The sequence below is a fragment of the Zonotrichia leucophrys genome, unplaced genomic scaffold (assembly GCF_028769735.1).
Source record: "Zonotrichia leucophrys gambelii isolate GWCS_2022_RI unplaced genomic scaffold, RI_Zleu_2.0 Scaffold_35_1530144, whole genome shotgun sequence".
In the NCBI taxonomy this organism is placed as follows: domain Eukaryota; kingdom Metazoa; phylum Chordata; class Aves; order Passeriformes; family Passerellidae; genus Zonotrichia; species Zonotrichia leucophrys.
This window is the reverse complement of record NW_026992240.1, coordinates 116,147-128,729: the sequence shown is the minus strand read 5'-3', so window position 1 is coordinate 128,729 and position 12,583 is coordinate 116,147. Positions and strand designations below refer to the sequence as shown.

The 12,583-nt window shown below is 41.2% G+C and overlaps 1 protein-coding gene across 3 annotated transcripts in view; it reads left to right on the top strand.

Moving 5' to 3' along the window:
- Positions 1 to 12,583, top strand: part of LOC135460376 (ras GTPase-activating protein 1-like) — a 170,821-nt gene that overhangs the window by 135,938 nt on the left and 22,300 nt on the right. For all 3 annotated transcript variants that reach the window (XR_010443218.1, XM_064737172.1, XM_064737171.1), the window contains exons 22-24: positions 6,145 to 6,233; positions 10,906 to 10,983; positions 12,296 to 12,430. Coding sequence is in view for 2 of the 3 variants with exons in the window: in XM_064737172.1 (XP_064593242.1) it covers positions 6,145 to 6,233; positions 10,906 to 10,983; positions 12,296 to 12,430 (302 nt within the window). In the remaining variant the exon portion in view is untranslated. The remainder of the gene's footprint in view (positions 1 to 6,144; positions 6,234 to 10,905; positions 10,984 to 12,295; positions 12,431 to 12,583) is intronic.

Here is a 12,583-nt window from a genome sequence, read left to right as displayed (position 1 = left end):
TCCAGCATAGAAACCTTCCCATGGGAGGTTATTATCTCCTATTAACTTTAGCCAGGTACCCCTCAATAGCTCGTTTTGCTAAAACAAAAAGACCCAAGGCAGTACATCTTAAAGAAGGTCTCTGCCAATCCTCAAGAGGTGCAATGACTCCACACATGGAGTTGTTTTAATATGTGAAGGGTCAAAGCTCCTGGTATCCGCTGTTTACTGTCCATTGTAATACTCCCCTTTTTCTTTTGCTCCACCACTTTTAATTATCTCCAACTCCTCTGATGGAAAAGATATCACCACCAACTCCGCCCTCCCCCCAGCAACAGCTGAGCCACTGGGAGCAAAGGGAGGATCCCAGAGACCTCTGGCAGAAGTGCTGCTTTCTGAACCTCTCCATTGGCCAGTTGATTACCTATTGCTTCTTCTGAGTACCCTGCCTAATATCCCCTAACATGTATTATTTCTACCTCTTGGTAAAATCACCACCTCCAACAGGCAAGTAATTGAGCTCTCATGAGTGAACGTTTTACCCCTGCAAGTTAACAGACCTCTTTCCTGACAGTTTTCCAAACGCATGTACCACCCCATATGCATATTTTGAATCTGTAAATATATTCACCACCTTTCCTTGATACAATTTTCAGGCTTTTATTAAGGCATACAATTCTGGGGTCTGTGCAGACCATGTGCGTGGTAGCTTCTCCTCTTATTCCCCTCCTTTTACTATAGCATATCCAGTAATTTATTTTCCTCCTATTACTCTTGAAGATCCATCAATAAACTCCTTTCCCTCATTTGGCCGAGAGATATCCAGTAAATCTTCCCTAGCTCGGGTCTGGAGATCTGTTACCTGGATACAGTCACAAGTTTCCTTTCGGTCTCCTTCTTTTGTACCAGTTAAACAGGAGGCTAGGTTAAACCCTTCCCTGCTTCTAAATTCTAAATACTCCTGTTCTATTAAACAGGTTTCATACTGTAACAGCCTAGTGCTGGTCATCCATTTAGAACTTGATGCCAGACTTTAACAATCTTGCCATCAGTTGCCATCAAAGCCGTGGCTGCACAATTCTGCAGACAACAGAGCCGCAGTTACCCTTAGAGCAAACAATGGGGCCATCCCCTCACCGATGGGCCAAACATCTTAGCACTAGAATTCCTTTGGCACGGCCTTGTTTAACATCCACACACAGTTCCAATTCCTTTTATGAGTCTGGCTAATGTTTTGCTGTCTTTCTGGTGTCCATACCACAACACTGGGGCTATCTGGATTTAAAAAGTCACAGAATAAAAAGTCCTTAATCCAGGTCCTGCAATACCCTATTAATCCTACAAATTGTCACAGCTCCCCTTCAGTCCTGGGCAATGGCACCTCCAAGATTCCCTGAACCTTTTCTGGGCCAACACACCACAAGCCTTCAGTCAAAAGAGGCCTCAAACATTCAACCTTTCACTCCATCACCTATGCCCTCCCTTCAGACACTCCAAGATCCCATCCTCCAGCCACAAAATTAAGTAATTTCAGTGTGGCTTCCCCTACCACCTCCTCCCGTTCTCATAAGAGCAAGTCCTTCACATACTGCGATAACCTAATTCCCAAGGACGGAGTAAAATCTTTTAATAATATGACCAGTGCTTCCATGTATCCCTGTGGAAGGATCATCCATGTCTTTATTATTTTCCCTTCTCCCCTTTGTTCCCACTCAAAGGCAAAATACTGTTTACTATGCTTTGTAACTGGGCATCCCCAGAAATTATCTTTTAAATCAAGTACTGAATAGTAGAAGTGTGAGGAGGAAACCTTGTTCAGGATGGTATAAGGATCTGGGACCATGGAGTGCCTGAGTTTAGTAGTCTCATTATTCTCACATCCTGCACCATTCTATAGGTTCCATCTGATTTCATAACTGACAGGATACAAATGTTATAGGGAAACCTAACATACATGGCTCCAAAAGACCCGCCTTTAACAGGAACTCAATAACAGGCTGTAACCCCTTCCTTTCCCTGAAATATGGTATTACCTCTTAGACACCACTTGTCCTGGTTGCCTCAGAGTAATTTGGAGAGGCTCCATATCCAGTTTTCCATATTTCCCTGGGATTGACAACACTTCTGGGTTCATTTTAGCATAAGCTTTATCAGATAATTAATTTACACAGTGTCACAACAGCCCTAGTCTCCCCATCAACCTTCACAACACTAACCCACATTCCCAACTGTTATAAATGACTCAAACCCCAAGTGGGAATGAGTTATAAAACTTTTATTGAGAACTAATAAAAATAATTCACAAAGTGAAAGGGACAGCACTGGGAGTGTGGCCAGCCACCAGAGGCTCATCCACAAAATGGCGGCTCCACCTTTTATACCCTTGGTGTTGCATCAGCCAAATACATATTCATAAGCAGTCATACATATTCAAACATCTTCCTTCTATATCCCTAGCCCCTCTCAAAGCCTGCCAGTTGACTCTTCTTTGCCATCCATTGGTGGAGACCTTCTTGCAACTTGATTGGAGGTGAGGTGGTGTCATGCCAAGTCCCCCCAGCAACAAGCTTCCCCCATTCTCAGATGCCTCATGCAAGGGGCATGTGTACACACCCTCCCTCCACATGTCTCTGACAACCCTGACGACTAGGGTTGTCTGGTGGCAACAATACAGAGGGGAGAAGAGAGGATTAAAGGGAGGACAAAAAGGGGTCCAAAAACAACCTACAACAACAGTCACACGTCAAAAGAACTTTAATCCTTAACAAAGCTTCTTGTAACACACATAATATTCATTCCTCATATGTGAGAGCCAATTACCGCACCACCCATCTATAACACAACTCAGTCATCAAATACCCTCCTAGCAAACCACAACCACAACTACGATCAAACAGAAACTCATGCTTTTCAAACCCATCTCACACATTGACCAATAATGGTTGAATAAAAAGCACTGGCTCATCTTTCCCACTTACTCCCTGAATTATCAAAAAAACCCTCTTTGGCATAAAATTCAAAGTAGACAGAAAGGCTCCCGTGTCTACTAGGAAACACATTTCTCAGTTCAGACCCACCCTGCATGTTAGCAAGGGCTCCAGTGTGGTGAGCCCCCAGTACAGTAGGAGATCCTGGCACCCTTAACAATCCATTTCTAATGTTCTCTTTTTTTTTTTTTTTTTTTTACAAATGGCACATTGATTAAAAACTGTGCCATTATCCTTGGCTGTACCTTTACCTTTTCCTCATCCCTTCTTACATATACCTGATGCGCCTTTCCAACCAACTCCTGCAAGGGCCCACTCTGCCACCTCTGCAACCCATGGTCCCATTCCCTGTGGGCTCTCACCCTCCCACAACTGCCAAACTCTGCAAAATCACTCACCTCCCTGGGGACCAAAACAAAATCTGTTCTTATATCAGGCCAGGCTTTGGTGACGGATTGTATCTCATGGTGTACACCAAAGACAGTCACTCCACCTTACACTGTACACCACAGTCCCTGTCCTGCTGCAGTGTCTAGATGCATCCCCTCAGCACACTCGTCCAGGTCCCTGGTCCACTCTCCCAGCACCAGAGGCTCTGTAAAGCACCAGGTCCCAGCAGGTGGGCAGTGCCACAGGGACAGGCAGGCGAACAGGATGTCCTGCAACCTCATAGGGGCCGGAGGGCCACTACAACCCCTGCCTGTAGGGTTGGTGGCATCAGGTGTCACCTGGTGCTGAGCCCTGGCTTCCCCACAGCTTCAGCCCAGCCCCACACCTCCCCACAGGCCCCCAGCCCATGCTCCTGGTCCCACACTTCTGTGCCTGGCCTCAGCACTCTTCACCATAGAGAAACCTCCTTAAGTCCTAAGTAGTAAGCGGACAAACGCAAATCCTACACCCTGGCTCCATAATGACCAGGGGAGAGGTGGGGGGTGTAGGAACAATACCTCCCTGCCTTCCCTATCTTGGAAGCCAAGACTACAAAAGACCTGCAGCCGGCCCTATATTAGATTGCAAATTTTGAAGATAAGGCAGAGAACATCCCAATTCTCACTGCTTCTCAATTCTTTTTTTATCATGTAGTGTCCCACTGCTATTTGCCTTAACCATATTCCTCCATACTCCCCTTCAACCAATCCTTTCCCAAACCAACACCATCTGTCCCCTGTTGCTGAGACCTCTTCTCAACTCCCCTTACTGCACCCTCTGGGCATCCATGTCCTTAACTACCTCAGGGAAAATGTGCAAACCATCTCAACATTCTGCCAAATGGCCCTTTGGAGGTATTTTGTGATCGCCATCCCTATAGTCGAGACCCTTTCTCAACTTTCCTTTACAACCCCTTCTAGGCATCCTGCCATGTTTTACTCCTCAAAGTTTCCATTGTACTCACCTGTGACATTTCCAGCAGTCCTTTCCTGTGGGCTCTTCATGGACCTCCCCGGTCAGCCTCTCATCTGTCTCCTGGACAGTCTCAGGAATCCAATCAATTGCCCAGTGCTGGCCAGCATCAAAGGGAACTTGTCACCTAAAAAGCGGGTGAGGTGCGCCTCCAGCTCTTCTTGCCATGTGCCGGTCCCAGATGTTGGAAGGATTCCGGACAAGAGCTCCCATCTTGTACGGAAAATCACACTATGAAAAAGCAGTGTCCATAAAGGAGACAGAGGAGTCCTGCAACTTTATTCAAATAAAGGGAGAGAGTCCACTGGTGCTCATGCCTGTGGGGTTTTCTCTCTTCATGTTTTAGAGGACTCAGCCTCCTTTTATCCCAAACTCCCAGCCACATGTTGCCCTCTTCCTTTCCCCACTGGCTGAGGTACTAGGAAAGTACAGCCTTCATGAACCACCTATGACATATTTCCCCTTGAACCTGTCATTTTCCTCACAAGTTCAGAAACTCAGGCTTGTGCAGACCCACTTGTCTGTTTCAGGAGTCAAACTGTCTGGGTTCTGTAACAAACTTGTGGCTTGAAGTTGGTAGAGACATTAAGACCCATTTCAAAGACATTAACACCCATACCTTCACCCATGGAATTGTTTGTAAAGACATTAGCACACATCTTTCCTATAATTTCTTTATTATTTATATAATCTTCAGATTATATTATTTTCTAATTTGGGGACTGCATTGAGACCACTGTTTCTTCAGCTGTAAATTATGTTGTTATCCATATATTTGTGTAATCCCTTTTAAGTGTTAGTCCTGTTTAGAAGTCCAGATAATATTCTTGACTTTCACTAAGGTAAGTTTATGGGCTTTATATAGGGTTGTTAGAACTTTTCATTTAAAAAACCCAAAAAAAACCAAACCAAAACAAACAAAGTGGTCTCTTTTTCTTTTGGAGCAAATTTTTTAACATACTTCCTTGCTGTAATGGGGCAACCTGAGAAGCTGCATTTCATAATCTGAAGCTGTTTCGGAGCAGATTTTGCAACACCTTTGCTGCTTGATGGATTGTTAGTCTGCCGCTTGTCAACTCGCAGGAGCTCATGCTCATCCTGGGCTTTGGAGAATTTCACAGTACCTTCACTGCTACTGCCTGCCCTGTGCCAAGGAGTGGTTGGAAGTGCTCTCCTGTTTTGGGGGGAATGTTCTGGAACCGCAGAGGCTTGGTTGCTGTGTTGTTTTACTTTGTTCTCTCTCAACTGTGTGATCCATAGTAGGTGGCTTCTCTGCCATCTTGTCTTGGTCCCCTGGGCCAATGGGCTGCCACAGTGGCCTCCATCTTAGGAGGAGGAGGCTTCTCTGCTACCTTGTTTTCTCTGTTCCCGGGGGAAGCATGTGACTCAGCACCTTTGTATCTAGTGGTTATTGCTGTTATCTTTGTTGTTGCTGTTTTATCTTTAGTAAACTGTTATTTTTTCACCTATATCTTCTCCCATTCATCTCTCCTTATTGATGAAAGCGAAGACTAAGGGGAGGTAATTCACTTTGAAGTCTTCACCCTATAAATTGTCTTAAATTAAGTATCAGATATGCATATTGATGTTTATTGTGGACATAATTACTAAAACAGCAAAAGTTTACTTGATCATGAGAATTTTTTCACATGCAGTTCTCTTACAGCATTTAAAGTATTGAATTCCATGATAACAAATTGTGGAAGAGAATTTTCTTGTGACTACTGGAGGTTTTAAATTAAATGGTCAGTAACTTTCTACTTTCTATTCCTATCAGATTCTCCTTCCCCTACTGCTGCAAGAACACTGACGCTGGTTGCCAAGTCTGTGCAGAATTTAGCAAATCTGGTTGAATTTGGAGCTAAGGTGAATATAATTTTACACAGAATGGTCTAGAAGATTGCCATGTTCATGTTAACAGAAACAGATTTTGTCTGTATTATTCTTATGCAAATCTTGATGTGTGACCTGGGTGTCTTATCAGCAAGGAAGCTTTATTCCTGCATTTTTTTTTCTATCCTCTTTAGCTGGAGCTCAACAGGGTATTGTTTTAACCTAGTATGGCTAGTATGGGTGATTTAGAAAGAGGAGTCAATAATTTCAGAATGAGTCATCTAGAAACTATGTGAATGATTTGGTACTTACCATAAAGATTTTCAGTCTGGAAGTATGAACAACAGCAACAACATGCTAAAATAACTGATAAATTTATGGCCATGCTAGTAAGCATTATAGTGTGATGTAACCATATTTTTATGCTATGAGATCAGATAAACTCAGACATTAATTTCAAATACAACAGTGGAAGTATGTGAACTCTTTTTTTCTGTTTGTCGATGTCAAAAAGGGTAGTAGTCATACTCTAGAATTCATAGAATCATAGAATATCTCAAATTGGAAGGGATCCATAATGATCATTAAGTCCAACTCCATGCTCCCTGCAGGACTACCTAAAAGTAAATCATATGACTAAGGGTATCACCCATATTGTCCTTGAAGTGATAGGCTTGGTGCCATGACTGCTTTCTTGGGGAGGCTGTACCAGTGACTGACCACCCTCTCAGTTAAGAATGTTTTCCTAAAGTTCAGTCTGAACTACCTGTGACGCAACTTCATTCCATTTTCTCATGTCCTATTGGTAGTCACCAGAGAGAAGAGATCCGCATCTCACTGCTCCCCTTGAGAAAGTTGTAGACTATGATGAGCTCACCCCTCAGCCTTTTCTAAGCTGAACAAACCAAGTGACCTCAGCCGCTTTTGCCTTCAAGGTCTTTCAATGTCTTGGTTACCCTCCTCTGGACATCCTCTAATAGTTTGATGTCCTTTTTATATTGAGGCACCCAAAACTGCACACAGTACTTGAGGTGGGACCATACCAGTTCAGAGCAGAGCAGGACAATCACCTCCCTTGACCAACTGGTGATGCTCTGCCTGATGCACCCCGGGACACAGTTGGCCCTCCTGACTGCCAGGGCACTGCAGATTCATATTCAACTTGCCCTCAACCAGGACCCCAGGTCCCTTTCTGTGAGACTGCTCTCCAACCTTTTGTCTCCCAATTTGTATGTATAGCAAAGATTACCCCATCCCAGGTGCAGAATCCAGCACCTGCCCTTTTAAATTTCATATGCTTAGTGATTGCCCAGCTCTCTAGTCTATCCAGATCAGTCTGTAAGGCCTCTCTACCCTTGATGGAGTCCACAGCTCCTCCTGCTTTATCATCAGCAAACCTAATGAATGTTTGATTCCCATGTCCAGTTCATTTATTAAAACATTAAAGACCACTGTCCCTAAAATTGAGCCCTGGGGAACCTCACTGATGACTGACTGCCAGCCTGATTTCACTATAACCCCATTTACTATGATCCTTTGAACCTGGCCCATTAGGCAATTGCTCATCTAATGTATTATGGACTTTTCTATCTGTGTGCTGGACTATTACAGTGACCTTAGACGGTCACTGTGGTGAGAGAAGGACGAGAATCTTGTTTCTTGATCAGAAGGCTTGATTTATTTATATAAGATATATAATACATTATAACTATACTAAAAAGAAAAAGAAGAGAAGTTGCAGAGAGTTGCTAAGCTAAGAATAGAATAGAAAGAATGAATAACAAAGTTCTGTGTCTAGGGAATCTGTCCCTGAGCTGCTCCTGTGATTGGCCTTTAATGGTACACATGGAAGATGAGCCAATCACAGGGACACCTGCTACATTTCACAGCAGCTGATAACAATTGTTTACATTCTTCTTCTGGGGCTCTGCTTCCCAGAAGATGGACAAATGTGAAAGAAAGGATTTCTATGAAAAAATGTCTGCGACACTGGACATTTTATCCAGAAAGATACTGTGAGAGACAGTATCAAAAGTTTTGCTAAAATCCAAAACCACCATGTTTACTGTCTTCCCCCAGTCAAAAAGATGAGTGTTAGAGTTGGAAAAGTGGGAGAGGAGAGGCAGGCAGCCATCTCTCCACAAAGAAAACATTTATGTGATGCTAGAATGAGTAAATTTTCTTTAGGAATCTCCATATCAAAAAGACAACTGAGAAATGCTAGAGTAGAAAGCTGTGATTAGAAAAAATCTATTCAAGAAGTATGAATCATTTGCCTGAAATAGATGATGGGAGTCTTTTTGCATTTCCATTGATTATTTCATGTCAAAATGGGGAAACATCTTTCAGTAATATAGGTATGTCTCTGTATAGAACCTTGAAATACATTCCACATCCATGTTGTTTTATATGCTATATGTCCAGGCCCAGAGAGTGGTGGTGAACAGTGCTGCATCCAGCAGGCGGCCAGTCACCAGTGGTACCCCTGAGGGGTCTGTACTGGGACCAATTCTGTTTTATATCTTTATTGATGACATGGATGAGGGGATTGAGTCTTTCATTAGTAAGTTTGCAGATGACACTAAGCTAGGATCATGTGTCAATCTCTTGGAAGGTAGGAGGGCTCTGCAGTGAGACTTGGAACGGTTGAATGGATGGGCAGAGTCTAACAGGATGAAGTTCAATAAATCCAAGTGCCGAGTCCTGCATTTTGGCCACAATAATCCCCTGCAACACTATAGGCTGGGGACAGTGTGGCTGGACAGTGCTCAGGCAAGAAAAGGACCTGGGGGTGCTTATGGACAGCCAAGTGAACATGAGCCAGCAGTGTGCCCTGGTGGCCAAGAAGGCCAACTGCATCCTGGCCTGTATCAGAAATAGTGTGGCCAGCAGGAGCAGGGAGATCATCCTTGCCCTATACTTGGCACTGGTGAGGCCGCACCTTGAGTACTGTGTCCAGTTCTTGGCCGCTCAGTTTAGGAAGGCTGTTGAGACACTTGAGCATGTCCAGAGGAAGGCAACTAGGTTGGTGAGGGGCTTGGAACACAAGCCCTATGAGGAATGGCTGAGGGAGCTGGGGTTGTTAAGCCTGGAGGAGACTCCGAGGTGACCTTATTACTCTCTACAACTTCCTGAAAGGTGGTTGTAGTCAGGTGGGCATTGGTCTCTTTCACCAGACAGCAACTGACAAAACAAGAGGACACAGTCTCAAGCTGCATCAAGGGAAATATAGGTTGAATATTAGGAAAAAGTTTTTTACAGAAAGGGTGATAAAGTTCTGGAATGGTCTGCCTGGGGAGGTGGTGGAATCACCATCCCTAGATGTGTTTAAGAAAAGAATGGATGTGGAACTCGGTGACATGATTTAGTTGAGGTGTTAGGGCATGGGTTGGACTCAATGATCTTCAATGTCTCTTCCAACCTAGTCATTCTGTGAATTCTGTAATTTTGTAGTAATACACTTTCAAATTGAGACCAATTAGGACTGAACTTCCAGCCTGGATATAGAGTATTTTAATTTAGAAACATGTTAACAACTACCAACCTGAGGCTCACACACACACACACACACACACACACTTTTTCTTTACTTATTCTTTAGACTGGTGTTTTCTGTTGTGATAAAATGAAGGGAGACAACCCATCTTAATTGATCAGCATTGAACTCCGATTTATTGATTCAATCAGTCACTTTTTATAACAGTGTTAATTAAGCTCATACATATTGCAAAATCCGAGCTCATCATAGGTCACAGATTACACACCAACCCCTCCTTTTGTTTTCAATACCTGTGGTTTGTTATTGAAACCAAGATTTGTGTTCTCACCCTGATATGAAAGGTTCTAAAAACTTACTTTTACTTTCCCATACTTTATCCAAGGACAAGATATTTACTTGTTATTAAAAACAACCTGAGAACTTCTGCCGTTTACATAAATGTGCCTGAGAATCTTGTTCTTTACAGAAACAGGCTTTGAGAATTAGCTGCTTACAGCTGCCTTTTACTTTTCCATCAGCTGTATATTTTCATGGCCTTTTTTCCTTCAAGCCATGTCTGAACAAAATTCTCCAACACTGTTGTTACAGCATTTTGAAAAACCTCTTTTATTTGTACTTGTTCTCATACTGCTTGACATAATTTTGTAAATTAGTTTTACAAGTTTCCTTTAAAAGCCTCAGCTTTTACTAAACTTTCTATTGCATCACTAAAAGAATGGCAGCAACAATTGGTCTGTTCTGGTTCCCAAGTCACAACATGGTTGAACAATAAAAATCTGTTGACTTAAATATAATAAAAGAAATTTCAGGCTGCCATTATAATGCCATTTGTCTGACACTCACAACTTGGAATGTACACATTAATGAAAGAACAAAAAGGAGGGCAGTTATGTCCTGATCTTGATGCTGCTGATGTTGTTACCTCTGAAAGTTTTTATTTTATAGCTGCAATGAAAAAAGTCTATTTTCACTATTTCAGAAATGTAACATTTCATGTCACAATGCATATATCAACAATTTCAGAATCCATCTGGTGCAGAAAAAAGTGTAATCTTTTCATTGGTTGTACACCAGTAATCATAAATTCACTTGAAAAAGATGACACATTTGTTTTGCAATGTCATTTGTCTCTGATTGCAATATGTTCAGGTATGACTGATAAATCAGTATCAATTTGTTCTAATAAATACTTTTAAAAATTACCAGGAGCCATATATGGAGGGGGTAAATCCATTTATCAAGAGCAACAAACATCGCATGATCATGTTTTTAGATGAACTTGGGGTAAGTGGTTTAAAAAGAGAAATTTCAAGTTGTATAGCAACATTGTGAGTTAAAATTCTTTATAGTCCTTGTTAACTAGTTCAAAAATGCATCAGCTTCCTCGCAATTTTGAATGATTGTTACTGAAATATTTTTCTTGTGCATGTTTAGGAACTGCAGATTGCTGACCTGTCGCACAGAATTAAAACCAATCAAATGTCCAGTTAGAAAGTACTGTTGTAGACATGAGATCTATTTGAGCTTCTCCCCAAGGATTAGGGCTTTCAGACAAAAATACCAACCTTCTAAAAAATATTTTAAAATAAATAAAATCTTATGCTTAATTTCTCATATGATTTTGACCTGACATTAAAAAAATTGAAGTTTTTAAAAATATTGTGTTCTATTTTAGTTACACATAACAAAATGTCTCAGTGCATGAATTTTGGATATTGTAGTTTAAAAGAAAATAATAGTTTCAGTTCATTTTGAAACCATTTTGTGTATAATAGTTATAATGAGTTAGGAGCTCATGTATGTATATATGTTTATGTTTAAACCAATAATTTGTTGAAAAAAGATGAAAGAAATATGCCTATTTTATTATTCCTGAATTATTCCCTTAAAAGTGACCTAGAAAACATCTCAGACCATTTTGATAATCTATAAGATTTACTGTTTTGAAGTGTGTCATTCAGATAGATTGCTATATGTCACCTTTTTATGGTTAAATGACAACTTCTGCATATTATGATACACTTGTTTTTCTTTAAATGGTAAATTATGCATGAGGACTTGGAAAATTGTTGGGTTTTAAAATAACTGATTCATCTCCTGGTTTAATTATATTATTTTATTAGTATTACTTGATAGTTTGAAGATTTTTTGGTGTCCATTTTTGCTATTGTTATTGCCTGATTTAAATTTTAAAAAAAACAAATAAAGCAAAAAACATCTAATGGATGGATCCCCCTCATTTGAGGGGAAGATATGATATGAATCTCTTTTTCTCAGTATCTTTCTAGACAGCTCAAAGACAGCATAGCAGCATCAAACTCTCCTATTAGGAATAGGAATTGCTGTATATTCAGTGATCTCTATGTGAAATGTGTAACCATAATTTAATTGTCTTCATAAAATAGATGGTTGTGGAGAGAAGGAAATAAATTATTTTTATTAGATAACATGGACGGAAGACTTAATTGTGAAGAAAAACATGGTACTTGCTCGCAGTATCAAAAGAACTGTTGGCGGGTGTGGGGAACTGTAATTTAATTTCTTTTATGCCTGACTACTCACCCTTCTAAATCTGTTCTCATATTTTTTGTTAAAGAATGTTCCTGAGCTTCCAGACACTACAGATTACTCTAGAACTGACTTATCTCGTTATCTGGCAGCCTTGCATGAGATGTGTGTGGCTCATTCAGATGAACTTCGGACACTTAGCAATGAGCGAGGTGTAATGCAGGTAAACTTTAATTATTAACAAAAATCACACATAGAGATAGCATGTGTAACTAAAGTTATTGTTTAACATCGTGGTTCCTTTGTAATTTTTTCTCTTCAGCAGTATGAGTGATAAATATGTACATTTCACCACTAGGTTGCTAGCTGTAAAGGT